This window comes from Sinohyriopsis cumingii, chromosome 8, assembly GCF_028554795.1.
Source record: "Sinohyriopsis cumingii isolate HCF-2022 chromosome 8, ASM2855479v2, whole genome shotgun sequence".
Lineage (NCBI taxonomy): Eukaryota > Metazoa > Mollusca > Bivalvia > Unionida > Unionidae > Sinohyriopsis > Sinohyriopsis cumingii.
Genome location: NC_142968.1, coordinates 1408685 through 1429592, shown reverse-complemented (window position 1 = coordinate 1429592; position 20908 = coordinate 1408685). Strand labels below are relative to the sequence as shown.

The window sequence follows — 20908 nt, the reverse complement described above, 5'->3', positions numbered from 1 at the left end:
CCACTTTTAATGTCATAGTTTTAGAACTAGGCATTTAATTGACACTACCAGGAATTCACAGAGAGCTGTTTAACCCCAGACTTGGCATTTAATTGACACTAAATAACCAAGATTTCACAGAGATCTGTTCAGTCCCAGACTAGGAATTTAATTGACACTAAATAACCAAGATTTCACAGAGAACTGTTCAACCCCAGACTTGCAACATTAGATTGCACAGATGCAGGCATTGGTGATGATGTCATCACTTGATTGGTTTTACTTTACTCTTTATGTTTGCCTTGACAAGAACAGTGTTGTGGCATGTGAAGTTTGAAATATGTTTGCCTTGACAATAACAGTGTCATGACATGTGAAGTTTGAAATATATTTTCCTTGACAAGAACAGTGTCATGGCATGTTAAGTTTGAAATAAGTTTGCCTTGACAAGAACAGTGTCGTGGCATGTGAAGTTTGAAATATATTTTCCTTGATAAGAACAGTGTCATGGCATGTAAAGTTTGAAATATGTTTGCCTTGACAACAACAGTGTCGTGGCATGTGAAGTTTGAAATATGTTTGCCTTGACAAGAACAGTGTCATGGCATGTGAAGTTTGAAATATTGTCAGTGTAAAGAATCTAATCCTGGATTAACAAGGATTTTGACCATGCTGGTTTAGCAGCAGTTTGAAAATAACAGATTTTCATATCCATTCAAAAATGTGCTCATATTTTTTATTCATTTTTTGTTTATCATTCCTTATTTTGCATTTACTTAAAAATGCATTCTTTATTTCATTGCATTCATTTTGCATTTCATTTTGTTTGCAATCATTCTGCAGATTGTTTGCACTCATTCAGCATTTGTTTGCATTTTACTGGTGAAATGACCTATTTCATGTCCAGTATTATACTAACTATGGCATGCCATTGTCAGCACTTAAAAAAACATACATATTTACTGCCTTACAGCATCGCAACCACTCTTTCTTCCTTGGCCTTGGCATCAGTTAGATTGGATTTAATAGCACCTGCCTTCAGGGACAGGGGCCGAGACATTTCTGGTGGCCTAGTGGTTAGAGCATCCACCTCAAAATGCAGGAGGTCACTGGTTCAAACCCTGGCCAAGTCATACCAAAGACTTATAAAATTTTTACTAACAGCTGCCTCACAAGGCACTCAGCATTAAGAGGTTAGTGTTAGGACTGGTCAGCCTGGTGTCATGATAATTTGACTGAGTGGGACATGATGCTACATGTCTGTGGCATGATGCCTCAGTGCATGACATCACTATAAACTTCCACACTGCAGAGATCATAGCAGTTCAATTCTGTTTGACCTGACTTTTTAAAAAATTTCATTGGTAAACACCTAATAACAGAAACACTGTATTTAGTTTCTGACCTTGATTCAGAACCAGTGACAGTTTTAGTAAACATTTAAAAAAATAAAATTATATAATTACTCATAGTAAGAATTATTAAGTTAAGTCAAGCCCATACCTGAATGACGTGATAATTATCATGTAACAAACTTCTATTTCTAGAAGGCTGACCCCAAACCGGGAAACTGTTTTGCGTCTTAGTTAGACTTATTATTGATGCATTGAGAAAGAATTGTCAGTCGTGTCTTAACACTTGAGATGTCAAGTTGTTTATGTTGTGACTAGTTTGGGTAATTATTTTATTTTCTTCAAATTATTTTGAATTCAAGTGATTGTTTTCCCTGGAAATACTAGTGCTCTAAATCAATACTTGGACAAGGACATTTATTAAAATTTATACAGAATTAAAAATTTGGAATAATATTTTCTGTGATTCAACAAGAGACTGTTGACACTGCAGCAATTTACAGGTTGCAACAGACGTCATCGTCTTCCAATTTGGATTTCATTGGGTTTCAAACTCAGTTTCATTCAGGACTTTTTATTTACTAGGACTTCTATTTTTTAATTCTTGGATTATTTTTGGATTTGATCCGTAAAACCGTAGTTCATTTTTCTCATTTTTCACTTGATATTCTAGGGAAGTAAATTAGTTATTAAATTTTACAAAGCTTGTTGTCTTCATTTTTTTCCCGTTACTTTTTGTACGAGGCTAGACTTGTAACACGGTGACCTTCACTGCAAGCTGTATGCAACATGAAGTATTTTTGAGTTTTGCTATTGACTATGGATTTTTGCATGCTATATGCATTCCAGCCCTTTCTGACCAGTGCTGCTCAGGTCAGCTATAAATATATATTTTATGGTAAACATTCTGTACCAGTGACTGTACATTGTACATTATGATACATTAAACTGAATATTATAAATGGGATTTAAAAGAGTGGACTGAATGCATTACATGAGGCCTCAGTCCTAGTGGCTGATCAAGGAAATTACTGATGCGTGGACAGTGGTTGTTAACTGGTCACATTGGGTGTCACTCTAATATTACCATTACCAAGGGTTGACTAATAGGGATGGTTACATGAGGTAGATTTTATGAATAAAGATTTTTTAAATAAAGAACAAAAAAATATCAAGTTTTTATGAATTTTATGAATTTATTTTAGTACATCAGCTTTGACATCATCATAAAGAACGTTATTTGTATTGCCTTTTATGCCTATATTGTTTATTCTACTGATTACTCCAATCAGACTGCACAGACCCAGATCTACTGGCCAGGGTCTGTGCAGATTGCACGTGGACTTGACTTAGAAGCAAGTATATACATTATGTTATGGAATTTCACCCAGCAACAGTATTTTAAATTTCATCTATTGTGATACATGCTGATCTTGATTAACATAATATTTTTCTTTTCAATTGCATATAGATGAATTTTATTTCTATTTTTGTACCTTAGGAATTCAAACTCTTCATTACATTTTTGAAATCATTGAATTTTTCCAATCGAATGATTTTGCGGAGCAGTTTTTTTCTTTGTATAAACAGATAGCATTTTTCTGCACATATTTTACCAAATAATTTAATTATATGTGATAATAAAATATACTTGTCATTTTTTATCATGCAACTGAATTGTGTGAGAATAGAAAATTGAACCACTTCTCTTGTTTTACTATGCAATTGAATTATGTGAGATAAGAAACAATGACCATATTCATATTTTACCATGTTGCATATGATTATTTTTTTAAGAATAACTTTTGTTTTTATCTACATATATACTCACTGTAAAACTCGATTTATGAGCATCTCTTAGTTGTGTGAGCATCTCTTAGTTGTGTGAGCATCTCTTAATTGTGTGAGCATCTCTTAGTTGTGTGGGCATCTCTTAATTGTGTGAGCATCTCTTAGTTGTGTGAGCATCTCTTAGTTGTGTAACTATATCTTAATTGTGTGAGCATCTCTTAATTGTATGTGAGAATCACTTATGTTGCCATTTCTTAACTGTAATGTATTAATATTTAGTTTTCTAACCAGTAATGTTTAAAAGTAGATTTCTTTTAACAAATTATAGTTCTGTTAAAAAAAAAATCCTTCCTAATCAATAGAACAATTGACAAACATCATTTTTCGTAGCTAAGTATCCAATGGAAATTCCATTGTGTTGACACATATGTAACTCAGGTTAGATGGGCCATATACATTAGTATTAGTTTTCAAAATAAAGTGTTGATTACACTAATGTGGCATTCCAATTGTTGGATATTTATACGAAGGGATAATTACTGGATTCAGAAATTGTGCTAAATTGAGACAAAAGAATTGCTGAGTATATTAATTCTGGATTTAAAGTATTTGCGATTGGATATTTGAATTATTTGATTTGGCAAAATGGTGTGGTTGGATAAATTTTAGTCAGGAGGGATATCAGTATACATTACCATTCTTCTTGTAACAGAGTTGAATATATTTAATACTATAGGTTTCCATTTAAAACACACTTGTTATTGGTGTGCAGTGCCAGTTATACAGGTTTGACCCACCCACCCCATGTCCAGTGACCTATACCCATAATTTAATTACTAATGATCACACTGGGTAAATTGGCCATATACTGAAAGACATAAATTGTTTCCCCAATGCTCTTAGGAAAATTGGTTATTAAGACAGCTACCAAAATATTGATAGTAATACTAAAAAAAATATCCCAGAAAGCAGGGCAATTCAAGTTCCCATGGTAATAGCCAGTCAGTAATGAGAGTACTGCACAACATTTTCATTGGCTTATTTGGACCAATCAGATCCACATAAAATGATATGTTAACATATCAAAAATGTTAAACTGCACATTCTATGTATGAGGGGTATCAACTGTGTCATAAATAATGATATTACATATGTAATAAATCTGGATAAATTGACTAATTAATGATATTACATATGTAATAAATCTGGATAAATTGACTAATGAATGTTCGAGGGAATTATACATAGATGGATTGTTAAATCTTTGTTTTCATGATTTGATGTATGAATGCGTATAATTTAAAAAAATGTTTCAGAAAATGTAAGCCAAAATAGTTGCTAAAATGTTTAGGGCATAGTATTTGAGAAATGAACTTATCTTAACAAATGTTGTCCCCTTTGACATGTAAATATATACAATATCAGTGTCAGTGTTCACTATATGTCATATCAGTGTCAGTGTTCACTGTATGTCATATCAGTGTCAGTGTTCACTATATGCCATATCAGTGTCAGTGTTCACTATATGTCATATCAGTGTCAGTGTTCACTCTACATGATATCAGTGTCAGTGTTCACTCTATGTCATATCAGTGTCAGTGTTCACTATATGTAATCTAATCTGAGAAAAATGTGTCATGTTTAATAAATATAATAAATGTTGCAAATGGTATCAAGGTAAATAAGGTGGTCATGCACAGACATATTATGGAATCTACCTAACATATGCTGGTTGCTTTTTCACCAGAGATATTCAGGCTAATGTCTTAGCTGATTCATGCTATATTTCATCATCCTGTAATCTGTCTGTTTTTGTCAAGTTCTAGTAAAAGATTGTTTAACTTTTTGTCTTTTCTTTGCTATGAATAATTGAAATTAGTGCTTTAAACAAACTTGCAATTAAAGGCAAGTTCTGTCATTATATCAGAAGGTACAGAGGTCAAGATAACAAATATGTCAGAAAGGGGACAGTAATACTGTTATGATGGAAATCAGTGTTACCTTTGATGCAAATATATGTTTGCTATCACTAAAATATACAATAGAAATGTGTGTTTTGATTGGTTGAATGCCAGATTTGTTGTTCTTGACTCTTCATGTAATATAGTGCCATCGTGTATGACATTTTCTGATATTTGCTAAAAGAGTATTAGAATGGGAATAACTTATTACTGAAAAAAGAATAATTTCCAACAATAAACCGCCATTACCATCCAATAATTCAAATACCATAATAATATTACATTACCATCCTATAAATCACAAATACCATAATAATATTACCATTACCATCTTATAATTCACAAACACCATACTAATATTACAATTACCATTTTATAATTCACAAACACCTTACTAATATAACCATTCTATAAATCACAGACACCATGCTAATATTACTGTTACCTTTCTGTGAATCACTGACACCATATTATTTTACCATTGCCATCTTATAATGCACAAACACCATACTAATTTTACCATTACCATTCTATAAATCACAAACACGATATTAATTTTACCATCACTATCCTATAATTCACAAACACCATGATATTAATGTTACCATCTAATAAATCCCTGATATTAATTATATCATTACCATATTGTATGAATTGATGTTTAAGAGTTTCATGTCTTGATTGTACTTAACATACTCCAGTTATACTGTCAATCAAACCCAAAGGTATTAACATGTTGACTTCGAAAGCAAGTTGATTTTTATTCTTACCTGAAAGATGGTGGGCAAAGTAGTTATTGCAGTAGAAATGGAAGTTACCTTTTGTGCCAGTTTTATATATCTTCGTGTATTTGCCTGTGAATTAAAGCCATCTCTGAAGAAAAAGTGTTTATCTTTGAGAAAAGATACAAGGTAGATCACTTTTCATGAAGATCAGTTGTCATTCAGCATTTAAAACAGGCAGGTGAATGCAGGTGAAGTTTCATGTCTAGGGTCATATATGGCTTCTTTTGATTTTATGTTTATCACAGGCTTCTCACATAAATTGTCTTTTGAGCTTGGCTAGCTGAGTAATCCAGATATAGCCTGAAGATCATATTTTCCAGTCCAAGATTTCATTTTCAGGATGAATTAAAATATAGCAATCTTGTGTGGATCAATAACATCTGACATTCAGTGTGGCTACCATGACATCTGACATTCAGTATGGCTACCATGACATCTGACATTCACTATAGCTACTGTGACATCTGACATTCAGTATGGCTAATATGACATCTGACATTCAGTATGGCTACCATGACATCTGATATTCAGTATGGCTACTATGGCATCTGACATTCAGTATGGCTACTCTGACATTTGACATTCCGTATGGCTACTATGGCTTCTGACATTCAGTATGGCTACCATGACATCTGGCATTCAGTATGGCTACCATGACATCTGACATTCAGTATGGCTACCATGACATCTGACATTTCGTATGGCTACTATGACATCTGACATTCAGTATGGCTACTATGACATCTGACATTCAGTATGGTTACCATGTCATCTGACATTCAGTATGGCTACTATGACATCTGACATTCAGTATGGCTACCATGACATCTGACATTCAGTATGGCTACCATGACATCTGACATTCAGTATGGCTACTATGACATCTGACATTCAGTATGGCTACCATGACATCTGACATTCAGTATGGCTACCATGACATCTAGTTTGAATAACTTGATATTACTAGTCCTTCTGGAAGTGATATGGGGTTTTCACCAGATGTCTAGCTGGTCATTCGTGAAAATGGTGTCTATTTGGTGAAAATTGAACTTCTTAGACATCAAATATAGCCACCATAGGGGCCATTTTGAAAATCATGGCTTTTTCTCCTGAATGGATGGCAGCATTAACATGGTGTTTTCACTGAAAGATTTCTTGTGATAACTAATTGGTTCTAAATGAAACTGGTGCTGATCTGATGCCCAATATGGCTATAATGGCAACAATCTTATAATTTGTATTCTGTCTACATGAGTATTTCATCAGAAGACTTTTTAATATGATATCTAGTTGTTTTAAATTTAAATAGTAGTACTGGGACATCCAGTGTGACAGACAGCAGCTATCCTGAAAATCTTGTTGCTACACAATTAAATATTAAGCCATATCAACATTTGGTTTTAACCAAATTATTTTGTATGATGGTACTAATTGAAAATGGTACTGATGTGACATCATGGTAACCAACTTGAAGATCTAATTATCAATACACCTCTTGAACAGAATGTCAAATTGCTATGAGGTTTTCACTGGAAGATTTATTATGATGTGTATTTAATGACAAATGAAAATCATGCTGATATGACCTCCAATATGGCACCATTATAGCCAGTCTTAAAAATTTGTTTCATCATAAATGTCAAAGTCACTGATTATGCAAATTTGCATTTTTTACATTTTGAATCTATATGTTTGACTCTTAAAGGCAATTGAATTTTATTTATTTATATTACATTTTATGGATATGTCCACATTAATGAGCTTTCTCAACACCTGCTGTGAGAAAGCTTGCCAGTAGTTTCTCGTGGGTTGGTGGTTTTTCCTGGGGTTTTCCAGGGTTCTTCCTCCACCATTGATACTGGCTGCCATGCATAGCCTCCTGTGTGCTCCCAAATGGCATTAAACCCCACAACAACAACAACACCTGCCAAAAGGAGATAATTTTGTTTTGGCAACCCCTAAATGTTTAATAGTTTAAAACATTCTAACTAAAATTAATTTTGTGCTTGTAATATGAATATTAATATCTTTATATGCCTTTGTCATTCTCTTTTTAAATAAAGGCATTGATTGTTAAATGCATTTAGCATTCATGTTTGTTATAATTGGCACCAATTACATTTTTTAACCATAAGTTGTTTTCATTTTTATTTCCCTAAAGATACAGTCACTAACTGGATTCATCTGCATTCTTTATGCACTTGAATTACCTGGACAGTAAATTCCACAACAGATTCACTGATAATTTGTTTTCAGCCAAATATCAAGGAATATTTAGTTATCATGCAATAACTCTGCATAGTCATTTTTTCTGCATGGTCACATAGATTTTTTTATATGATGTGATAATGGCTCTAGTAATTAAAACATGGATGATTTGTTTATTCGGTGGTGCTAATTGACAATGGAATATATATATAACCTATTACTGAATTAGTAGTATCCATGTATAGAAGGAGGGCCACAATCATCAAATAACAGAACAAAGAAGATTAGTTGTAGTGAAATCTCCGTTTCTCTGCATTGCCAAAATAGCACAGCAAAACATTTACAAAGATATACTGCTCTGATTGCACTTGATCTGATGAACTGATATGTTTCAACCATCTCTTTATCTCATCATGCACATAGACATGGCATACATTTGCTCAACATGCACACGAACATATATGTACATTTACTCATAATTCAGAATGCTTTTTGAGTTTTTGTGTTATACTGTAATTAGATTTATGAGGTTATTGTAATCTCACCATCATAATAATCAGCTGTCAAACTGGATGAATGGAGGAAGCATCTATTTGCAATACTGTTATAACTCTAGTGTCTTGAAATAAGTAATGAAAAGAAGTGAACGAACACATTTTGTATAATTACCAAAGTGGAACTACAAAAGAAATTTACAATATTGTCATGTAAATTCCAAATAATCCTTAACATTATATAACTAATCAAAAGTATAAAATATTCAGAAAGAATTCCAATATTGAATGTGCTGGTGTACCAACAGTCTTGATGGATCACAGTGATATAATCCAGAATGTCTTTGAATGAATTCACAATAATCTCAAAGTAATGTCTTAGCTCCTAAAGACATTGAGCACTGTAATGAGTAATTTAAATAAATGATCACTCTCAAATTATATCTGAACACAACAACAAATGACTCCACATACTGAACTTAAAAATGATCTATTTATTCTATTTTCACCTGACCTAAGACACAATAGAATACCCAGGATGTAGGTCATTTTAAATTAAAAATTCAATCAGTTTGTAAACAAGGTCACTTGCGGGACATTGAAAGTTAATAAATAAGGTTAGGTCTTTAACTCAAATTGAAGTAAACATCTTTAAAAAAATGACAAAAGTCAGGTAGGCATGCCCTCCCTACCATCAATCACAGACAAAGGTCAGACACACAATATAGATTAAATATGCATAATACATCTCTCATGAAGAAAAAAGAAAGATTTTTACAATATAGCAATATAATAATTCTATACACATGTAAGTGGATAAGCAATTAGATTATATTTCCCTTGCAGTGCCTGATGTCCATGGTGCATTCCTGGAACATCAAAGTCCACCTTTATAACCTCTGAGTTTTGCTTTTCTTTTCCTAAAGAATGTAAGAGGGTGTGATCACGGAATACAATAATCCGAGAAGGAGCTGAGCTAACATACACTTCAAAGTGTTGGAAAGCCAGCATCAAGGTTACCCATTCCTTCCTGCTTGTGGAATAATTTCTCTGGTCTTTGTTTACTGTTTTAGAAAATTAGCCCACTGGATGATAAACACCATTTTGGTCTTCTTGAATCAATACTTTACCAATCCCACATCACTTGAATCAACTGACATTTTAAATAATTGATTGAAATTCAATTCAAATCTTTTAAATTGCGTTTTACCAATAGGCATTAGGAATTCAGAGATAGAATGTTTACCTTAAATTTGACCAGCTTAACTTGACCTGCCCACAATATGTCCTAAAAATATGACACAAACATAGCAAAACTCGCTTTTACTTAAATTGTCATATTTGCATCACCGAGTTGATAAAAAGATTCACCACCAGTTTCCAAGTGGTCATTCCAGATATCATTACAGATGATGACGCGATTGATTTCTGCAAAACAATTATCTGAACCAGATGTTATCATGTTCAGTAAACACCGAAAAGTTCATGGAGAACTCTTCATACCAAAGGGCATCACTTTATAGTTATAAAGTTCATCTGGAGTTTCCAAATACCAAAATTTATTTTACTCTTTTCGTGAGTGCCAGAATACTTTTAAAAGGTCAAACATGTTGACATATTTTGTGCTTCCAACTTTATTAATGCAGCTGTCTAAAATTAATCTGTTTTGATGATGCTATTCACCTTCCTATAGTCAGTAGACATGCACAATGTATTATTTGATTTAAGCTCAAGAATATATTGTGAACTCCAGTTACGTTTACTCAGTTCTGTAAAATTATTCTCCATTAAATATTGAATTTCAACCATTCCTGCTTGAAATTCATAATTCTGTTTCAGTGGTGTAGAATAAACTATTTCAACATCATGATAGATTTTTTGTTTATTTGTGATGCATGCCAGGGAACAAGCGTTCATATTTACATAATAACTGCTTTAGTTCTCTCTTTTTCCTGTGGTTGTAGTGAAAGTTTCTGGTTCAGATTGCTTAATATTTGTGAATTCTGAAAATTGTTTGAACCAGAACCACTACAATAAGATTGTATTCATTTACATCCTTGGTGTTTGCGACAGGTACAGCTAAATTAATGGAGTGATTAACCGAATATCTCAACCAAAGTAATCCTTTAACATATTTGTATGATGCAAGTTGTTTCTGTTTTTGCCTCCCAGGAGTTTAATGATGTAATTTGAGTCAAATAGATTTCGGTTGTTTAATGACCATAAAATGTAGTCTGAAGAGGGTTTTGAGGCATGTGCAAGAGAGCCAGAATTATGTCATCAGGCTGAAAACCCTATTTATTTCACACCTTAATTTCATTTTTGACTGAATATAGCGAGGATTAGTTCTTGCATCTTCACAGGCCTTTGGCAGCTTACATTTGATATTACAGAATAGTCAAAAAGACTAATCTTAGAATCTTATTTGAAAGAAGTTTCTTTCTTCAATGGTCCACAGACAGTATGTTCAAAAACAAATTCAGATGGATTGAAAACCATTGATTCATGAATTGATGCAATAACATTAAACAACACAAATGAACACCCTCATCCTAATCTTTTCCTGTATCAAAGCATTATAATCAAACCATGCTATTCAATGGTATCAAAACAATGACCAGATCTTATTTTTAAGAAATTGATGAAATCTTTCCATAGCTCCTTAACCTTCACTAATATAGGCAGAACATTTAAGCTGTTGGATGCGTATTTCATGCATTCCATACAGTACATGTTACCCTTGATAAGACAGATTTGGGAAGGCCAACAAGTGTTAAAAAAAATTCTTTATCAAGGCTTTGACTATATTTTTAGTTTTAATATTCCAAAATGAACTGTACCTGTAAATCATGTGGGTGCACACATTATAGTCGACAAATATTTATTTCCTAGCTTGACCTTAGGTAAAGGACCGGCACAGTCTATGATGCGGAAATAGATTGCAGATGAATCTTGAGTATCTTCTGATTGGACATTCCTACCATTTCACAAGTTTGACAAGATCTATACTATTTATAGATATCAATTTTAATTTGCGATCAATAAAAAAGTGTAAGATCTTGTGTTAAGTCGTACTAATTCCTAAATGACCATCCTAAGGAGTTTCACGGGCTAGACTAAGTATTTCTTGTTGATATGACTTCAGATCAGCACCTTGACAGCTAACTGACCACTGAGTACCAGATGGTCTTTGTTTTTTCATAAAGTCCAATTTTGCTGAAAATTAACAAACGGGAATTGTTTGGGCTTCAGCTTCGCTAAGAGCCCTCTGAAACATATCTTGCTCCTCTTCGACAATAAGTGACTGCTTTTTGTCACCCTGATTAGAAAAAGTAGTAAAAAGAGGATTACTGTAATTGATCAATATAATATCTGTATCAAAAGTGACCTCGTCAAAAGACTGACCATTTTAAATGTTTGCTAAAGGAATATTTTCTTGACTAGCACTATTCTCCAGTATTCTCCAGAGCTCAATTTTTACCATAGCTCTAGTAACTATATAAGCAGAATACAAACTGGGATTTCATTCTAAACAGGATCAATGTTTTGACTCAAACAAGGCTCATCACATACAAGTGGATTATCCCCAACCTTGTCTCCAGCTATGTCATTGCCTAGTAAGTCTGATGAGATGGTTACTAGCAAGAAAGCTTGTGAGACTACTGGTAGGACCACTGTTAACTACATGTAATACAATTGGTAAATCTTTGGGAGACAGCAAACAAGATTACTGATAAAAACTGTTGGTGAGACTAATGGCAAAAATGATGAGACTGCTGGTAAAACTGTTGTTGAGATTACTGATAAAACTGAGACGACTAGTAAAACTTAGTGAGGCTACTGGAAAAACTGTTGCTGAGACTACTGGTAAAATGGTTGGTGAAACTACTACTTAAAAGGTTGGTGAGACTACTGAAAAAACGAGAGATTACTGGTAAAACTTTTTGTGAGACTTGGTAAAATGCTTGGTGAGACTACTAGCAAAATGGTTGGTGAGACTACTGGTCAAACATTTGGTGAGACTACTGGTAAAATGGTTGGTGAGACAACTGCTGAAACCTGGTAAGACTACTTGTAAAATGGCTGGTGTTACTAATGGTAAAATGATTGTTGAGAATACTAGCAAAATGGTTGGTAAGACTACTGGTAAAACGGCTGGTGTTACTAATGGTAAAATGGTTGTTGAGACTACTGGTAAAATGGCTGGTGTTACTAATGGTAAAATGGTTGTTGAGACTACTGGTAAAATGGTTGGTGAAACTACTACTTAAAAGGTTGGTGAGACTACTGAAAAAACGAGAGATTACTGGTAAAAAATTTGTGAGACTTGGTAAAATGATTGGTGAGACTACTAGCAAAATGGCTGGAGAGACTACTGGTAAAATGGTTGGTATGACTACTGGTCAAACATTTGGCGAGACTACTGGTAAAATGGTTGGTGAGACTACTGCTGAAACTTGGTGCGACTACTTGTAAAACGGCTGGTGTTACTAATGGTAAAATGGTTGGTGAGACTACTGGTAAAATGGTTGATGATATATAACAAGGTGAGTACGTGGAAAAAGCATAATGGGTGCATGATTAAATTCAGAATGACTCTGTGAACAAATATAACCCTGAAGCTGAAATACCGCGCACTAAAGCATTTGCATGAACACGGATTTTGTAAAATTGTTGTTGCCCGGAAATGATTTACATCCTATGAATCATCCGGACTCAGTTTTGGAATCAGTGTTGGTTGGTTCCAAAGTTAAGATTTTCTAACGCGTAATTCCGGTTATTGTGACAACTTCCGTGTGCATGTGTGGATTTTCCACTGGTAAATTTAACCGACAAACATGCTAGACTTTTTCACGATTTTCAGTAAAGGGGGGATAGTCCTTTGGTGTTTTCAAGGAACTTCACAGATCTTTACCCCGTCAATCAACTCTCTCATTAAAAGTGTGATTCTACAGGTAAGAATGTCATTACCGTATTTTGCAGTGCAACATATGTTTCGCAACAATTGCGTAATGCCACTACTAATGGTGGTAGACAGCAGAGGGGCTCGTATCGTTGCTTAAAATTGACATGTCATACATGTACTGTATAATAACTACAAGGGAGGACACTTCTCTCCCTGCTCGCGCGACCTATTTTAGAAAAAACTCCTATTTCAAGCTATGCTTTGCGTAGTCCTACCTGTAAGACCCGACGCTGATATTTATGTTGTGGGCGTCAGGGTCTTACAGCCTAACTAAAGGCGCTGTGTAGTGTGTTTTGATGTCGACTAACATCGTTACGAAAGTAAAATTTTCATGAATATTTCACACAACTGAGAACTAAAATAATGACGCTTTTCTACAAAGTAAAGTTATAATGTTTTATTCAGACTTTACTTTTATGATGCCTTTTCTCTAATAAATTCAAATTCTCACAAAAGAAATGGACCCGTTTTCAAGTTTCTTTGGCCTACTTTTCAGTTGCCTGGAAAGCGATAAAAGCCGAGAATGCTGAAATCGGATAAAGTTGAAACATTATTTTTTAACGAAACGAATAAAAATATATTATGCCTATTGGAACTGTAAGCAACGGTTCGTTTCGTTCAAGAAACATATCCCAAACATCAACCTACTTGAACTTACTTCAGCACACTTCGACTACTGTCGCATTGCAACAAATTCAAATGTATGTCAATGGAACGTGAAAATGCATCAATTTGCTAGTGTCATATTTTCATTCCACCAGGATAAAGACAGCACAGTAAGTATATTAATTACACATAAATTAGTGGAAAAATGTCGATATAGGCTGCCATATGTTTGAGATGTTCCTGAAACTTTGATTACTCATTCCGATGTCAACGACATCGGAACACACTATACAAGGCCGTTATTTGGATAGTAAGACATAGCACCTCAACAAAATCAAAATGTGCTATGTCTTACATGTAGGACTATGCTTTGCGTAGCTTAATAAATTTAGTACCGATATTTAGCACAGGTATTCGACTGTATCCCTGTCAGAAGTTTGACTTAATATCATACCTTTGAGGAATGCTAAATCATTTTTCCACGGTACCGCTTGACATGTACCTGATTGCGCCCGCTTAATATGCAAAATCAGCGCCCTGAATGGAATACTACCTTCTCATCTGCCAACTGAAAATAAGTTATAAATAAATACAGGACGTCAATTTCTTTTAATAAATGAGAGGACAGTATTCCATTCAGCTCTTTATTCTTGCATATTAAGAGGGTGCGATCAGGGCCACGTCGAGTGGTACCATGGGAAAAAGTTTTAGCAATATCTCACACATATGGCAGCATTTATCGACTCCCTTCCACCAATTTATGTGTAATTAATACTCTTGCTGTGCTGTCTTTATCCAGGCGGATTGAAAATATGACACTAGCAAATGGATGCATTTTTATGTTCCATTGACATACATTTGAATTTGTTGCAATGCAACGGTAGTCAAGGTATGCCGAAGTATGTTTAAAGTAGGTTCATATGGCGGATATGTTTCTTGAATGAAACGAAACGATGCCTTACAGTTCCAATAGGCATAATATATTTTTATTCATTTCATTAAAGAATAATATTTCAGCTTAACCCAATTTTGGCAATCGCTTTCATCGCTTTCCAAACAACTGAAATATTGGCCATTGAAACTTGATAAATGGTCCATTTCTTTTGTGAGAATTTGAATTTATTGGAGAAAAGACATCAGCATAAGACAAAAACATTATAACTTTACTTTGTAGGAAAGTGTCATTATTGATTGCCAGTTATGTGATATTTCTTAAAATTTGACTTTCATTATACTGTTAGTTGACATCAAAACATGCTGCACAGCGCTGTTAGTTAGGCAGTAAGACACATCACCCCCCAGAACGAAAATATCGGGTGATGTGTCTTACATTGTATGACTAGGTAGTCCTACATGCAAGACCTTGATGCTGATTTATTCTTTGGGCTTCTAGGTCTTACTGCCCAAATAACGGCGCTGTTTAGTGTGTTCCAATGTTGTTTAACATCGGAATGACATGAAATTTTCAGGAATATCTCACACACTTGGCAGTCCATATTGGCGCTTTTCTACAAATTAGAGTTATAATGTTTTAGTCAGACTTTACTTACTCTGTTGTCTTTTTCCTACTAAATTCAAATTCCCAAACAAACAGATATGTTTTCAAGTTCTGTTGGCCTACATTTCAGTTGGCTGGAATGCGACTGTAACTGGGAATACCGAAATAAGTTAAAAGGATGTTAAGAATCCTGAACAAAATGAAGCTATCTAACACTTTCTTCAGTATTAATATATTTTTTTTAATTTTGTTAAAGATATATACTTCAACTTAACCCAATTTTGGCATTCCTTGCTTCCATTGCATTCCAGCCAACTGAAATGTATACCTGTCCAATTAAACTTGAAAACAGGTCCATTTCTTTTGTGAAAATTTGAATTTATCAGAGAAAAGACATCAGAGTAAGTTAAGTCTGACTACAACATTATGACTTGACTTTTTAAAAAGCTTCATTATTGGCTGCCGGCTGTGTGAGATATTGCTGAAAATTTGACTTTCATTAGGATGTTAGTGGACATCAAAACATTCTACACTTATTTAGGCAGTAAGACTTAGATGCCAAAAACAAATATCAGCATCTATGTCTTATATGTAGGACTACATGTAGGGTTGCTGCCTGAAGATAGGAACATGTGAGCTCCAAGAGTAAGATAGGAACATGTGAGCATTTAAGAAATTGAAATATTACAATATAACATTTTACTATTTAATACGGAATGGTTCCTTAAAATGCATAACATATGGCAACACAGGTATCACTAAAACTTCAGGCATCACTAATCTGTTCGAGCAATGAAAATTCTATCATAGCGGTTTGCTAGTGGTCAGATGACGGATGTATCAAATAAAAGGTAAGATGCGATTCTCTTTGATAGTTGATCTGCTCTTGATGAGGTAAATAAATTCAAGGGAAAACATGGGGGTACCTTTCCTAATCATTCTCAAAGTTTTTAATGATTTGAGAGTGTAACGACTGAGACTGTCTGGCCATTTTACTATTGTACTTGTAAGAATTGTGATATTTAAAAATGACAATTTGTTCAATTGATTTTTTTTATAAAGAAAAAAAAACAGACTGTCCAAAAATAGCTACACTTGAAACATGGTGACTTGAAATGTGGCCCTGTAACATACTTGACACATTCTATAGTTGGCCCTTTACAAATTCATTTATTTTTGAGCCATTGAACTTGTTTGCCTTCATCACACTTGTTGCTGTTGGAAAGTAAATATTTCAGTAGCAGATAATTTCAGTATGTTGTGATGTCAAGAATTTTAAAACATAACAAACTAGAAACCTTATGTATCATTATTTATCGTTGTCTGTGCATTATTTTGTAGTATATAATTTTACACTTGCTTTTTTTTATTGCAGGAGAGGACAGGGAACAATTCATTCAACCATGAAGCCCTAACCCTGAAGTACAAGCTGGATAATGAATTTGAACTTGTATTTGTGGTATAACATGACATCTATTATTTTTCTGATTGAAGTGTTCATAATTTTAGATAGATAAAATACATTGTTCATAGTTTTAGCATAGATTCAGTTAATTTTAGTTTCAATCTAAACTGTTTGTGAATGAAGAATAATGTGTTGTATACTTGTTTCCACAAAATGATCTTTTGTTCATTGGGTTTTCAATATCAAGGTTTGCAGCAACCATAAGGCAACTGTGAAGATTGGTATCCCACAAAAAAAAAAACAATTGTGAATTCCCTGGATATTATTATGGCAGAACTTAGATCCAAAAATAAATATCAGCATGCATTTATTGTGACTCTAATCTCAATGAAAACTCAATCCATATGAAATGTGATTGAGTTGTTGTTTTAGATTTTCACAAGTCATAGAGAGTTTTCCATCAACTGTTTGTGCTTTGAAGAAGAAGGTTCAAATGAGAAGGCAAGTTGGGGATGAGTAATCCTAATGAAATTAACTTTTCATGCTGTTTTGCTGCATATCTCTGATTTATTTGTTGGCTTATTTATCAAAATGCAGGAACGTTATAGTAATCACCTGTTCCATTTGTCTACACTTCTTGTAAATACATTGGTCAGCTCTAATTAAATGCCATTTGTTTGGTGAACTTGGGGTCCCAGGTGTCCAAGTGGTCTCGGGTGCTCATCCTTACAGATCACTGACGTCTCTCCTCAGCCTACATGGATTCTTGTCTTGGCTTGGCAAACATGGATATGTGAAAAAGCTTGCCAGTATATTCATGTGATTCGGTTGTTCTTCACGGTTTCTACGTCCACCAAAAATGCTGGCTGCCAGTATTATGGCAGGTCCAGTCCATTGGCAGCACCAGGGTGCAAGCATTTGATTGAAGTTGAACCATGCAAGTAATGTAGTACATATATTGATCTGAGCAGTACATGATTTCAATATGAATTCTTATTCCTGTTTCATCCCAGTGTTTCATTTATCATTTTTGTCACAGCTACAAGGTTCAATATACATGTTATGTCTGAATTGATATTGAGTCTCTTGACAGGGAAAAATGTCTGGCATCAGTGGTAAAAGAGGTGGGTCTGTGACCATGGGGTCATGGAATTTTCAACCCCTGATATTATCTACTTTTGGCAGTTTATCTTGGTCTTAGTTGATTTAGATCTTTTAATCTGAAGTTGCTTGTTTCTGTCTCATCATAATTTGAGAAAATGTCAGCATTTTATTATTTTTGAGTCACAGATGTATGCATTGACTCATTTGTTTCTTCTTCATATTAGTCAGATTAAGGGCGTTGTATTAATAAACATCATGGTTACTTGGATTTATACATCCTCGCTTAAAATGTCATAATAAAGAAGAAGTATTAAATAAACACGTATAAACCGAGACTGCAGTAGCAATCAGTTTGGTTTCATAAATGTTTCTGAACCTGAATGTTTTTGTAGGTAGCCTACCAGAAAATTCTACAACTGTCTTACGTTGACAAGTTTCTCACAGACATCCAACTTGAGTTTCGAAACAAATACAAAGATGATCTTCGTCAGGGAAAATTCTGCAGTAACTACAGTTTTGATGATGATTTTCAACGCATTCTAAGGGAAAGAGAGGCAGAGAGTAAGAAGGAAGCACAGACAGCAAAGTAAGCAATTTGTTTGGTGTGGCTATGAGGGCTGCATATTTTAATTTGATTTCAGGCCATGTTAAAATGTTTGGGAGGTGTGCCTGAAAAGAATTATTGCCGGAAAACCTTAATTTTGACAAAGGAGCAAACAGGAAAATAGTAAAATCTGATTTTGACAGCTTAAAACAAGGATGCTGAAATACAAATAAAATGAATTATTCTGACCATACTATACACATCAGCATGGGTCTGGAATTCTGCAGTTGGTGTAAAATTTGAAAATTGTTTTCCAGGTCTTGAAGATGTCTGGAAATTTAAAAAAAAAAGACAAAACAGTCTCAAAAATATCTTAATTTCCATTATTAAAACTGTCTTCAGCAGAAAGTGATAACAAGACCGCTCTTTAGCATTTGGGAGAAATTTTTGTATATTGTTTCAGAGTTGTTTGGGAGGTCTGGAAATTTTTATTTTTATTTTTTATTTTTTTGTTCTGGTAAAGGTATGGAAAATATTGGAATCTTTTTTAAATATGTGGCTGGAACCCTGCATGCATTCTGGTTTCTTGAATTTCATCACCTCCTACAGGGTCATGGACATTTAAATAGGTTCTTCTGCATGTCATGTAACTTGATTGCAGGATCATTCTTTACTCAGCGGTCAGCACACTGGACTTTTGATCAAGGTCAAGGCTCGTTGCCTTGAAATGATAACCTATTTGTGTTGCTGTGGCACAAAACACTAAGCCAAATCTTGATCTCATTCGAGTTGCTCTTATGAAAAATGTTGCATAAATCTGACAGTTGGAGTTAAAAGATTTGTTCACAAGATTAAAGGATCTTTTTTCATGCATATTTCTGGGTGTCAACAATTGGGGTGCCATAGATTCTTCCCTGCCAGTTGGGTTCCAAGCCCAGTTCATTGGCTTTAATGGGCATTTAACTGTTGATTCGGATAATGCGCTATCATACATCTCTCGCGTTTAATTCTCCTTGTACTATAAGAAATAATGACACCTTTATCGTTATCAAGGAAATACATGTCAGGTTAAGAAATTTTAAGCGTAGACGATATTATACCATTATTTACCTTTCATGAATTGAATATGAACCAGTAAACCACACACTGACCAACATGAAGACTTACAACTTATATTCATAGAAGTATGGTTATATTTCTCATGTAAGAATTAGTAGAAAATTTTAAAATGTAATTTCATGTAGTAAAAATCTAAGGAAATGCCATTTCAGCTGCACAGATTACAATATAGTTGTGATGTCATAATAGTGCAATATGAGGACTTGTCAAAAGTCATATGATGTGTCTACCAGTGAAAATGCATCTCACTCTGGAATGGTATTAGTTTCATATTACTGGTTGCTTTGACTGGATTTTAATACTGAAGTCAGTGCACACTTGTTACATATATTGGATCTAATTTATATTTGATTTGACTGGATTTTAATACTGAAGTCAGTGCACACTTGTTACGTATATTGGATTTAATTTATATTTGATTTGACTAGATTTTAATACTGAAGTCAGTGCACACTTGTTACTTATATTGGATTTTATTGTTTGTGGGTTTGGGGATCTTTTTTTTCTTCTTTACATGTCAGTGTAATGTAATTTTGTTTACAAGGAATTTGATATTTTCCAGAAAATTCAGTTTGACCTAAATCTTTCCATAATTACCCAATAATAGAACAACTGTTTCTATTTTTGATTTAGTTCCTGGCCTTGATTGAGTTTCAAGTAAACAACTTTTATTCTTGGAGTAAAATGATTGTTTTTTTATCAAGGACATACAGGGGGCAAGTTGATTTTTATATATAAACATGATCACATGATCCTCTGTTTTGCAATTAGGCGTTTCCAAAATTGCAAAATACTTAGTATTAATAGTGATGTTTAGAGAGAGAGAGAGATCAGAGTTTTGGGGCTTTTAAACACTTGATGTCAGGTTGTTTTCTTCTGTTGTGACCAATAATGAATTTTTGAGTTTTATTTTAATTTCGGATTTTAAAAGATTAATTTGTGTCTCTGGGAATATTTTGTGCTCATACAGTATTCTTGAACAAAAGACATTTCTTAAAAAATATTATTTGGATTTCCAAAACCGGAGGATGATTTATTGAGTTTCTACAAGAAACTGGAGACTTCAGCACAGTACAAGTTATGGCATACGTCATTG

General features: G+C 33.9%; 1 protein-coding gene across 1 annotated transcript in view; it reads left to right on the top strand.

Moving 5' to 3' along the window:
- The first annotated feature begins 13338 nt into the window (after positions 1-13338).
- The window catches only part of LOC149792851 (signal recognition particle receptor subunit alpha-like), a 42210-nt gene continuing 34640 nt past the window's right edge, over positions 13339-20908 (top strand). The window contains exons 1-3 of the mRNA XM_089966628.1: positions 13339-13525; positions 17016-17099; positions 18542-18735. Of these exons, the coding sequence (XP_089822754.1) occupies positions 13409-13525; positions 17016-17099; positions 18542-18735 (395 nt within the window). The 5' untranslated portion in view covers positions 13339-13408. The remainder of the gene's footprint in view (positions 13526-17015; positions 17100-18541; positions 18736-20908) is intronic.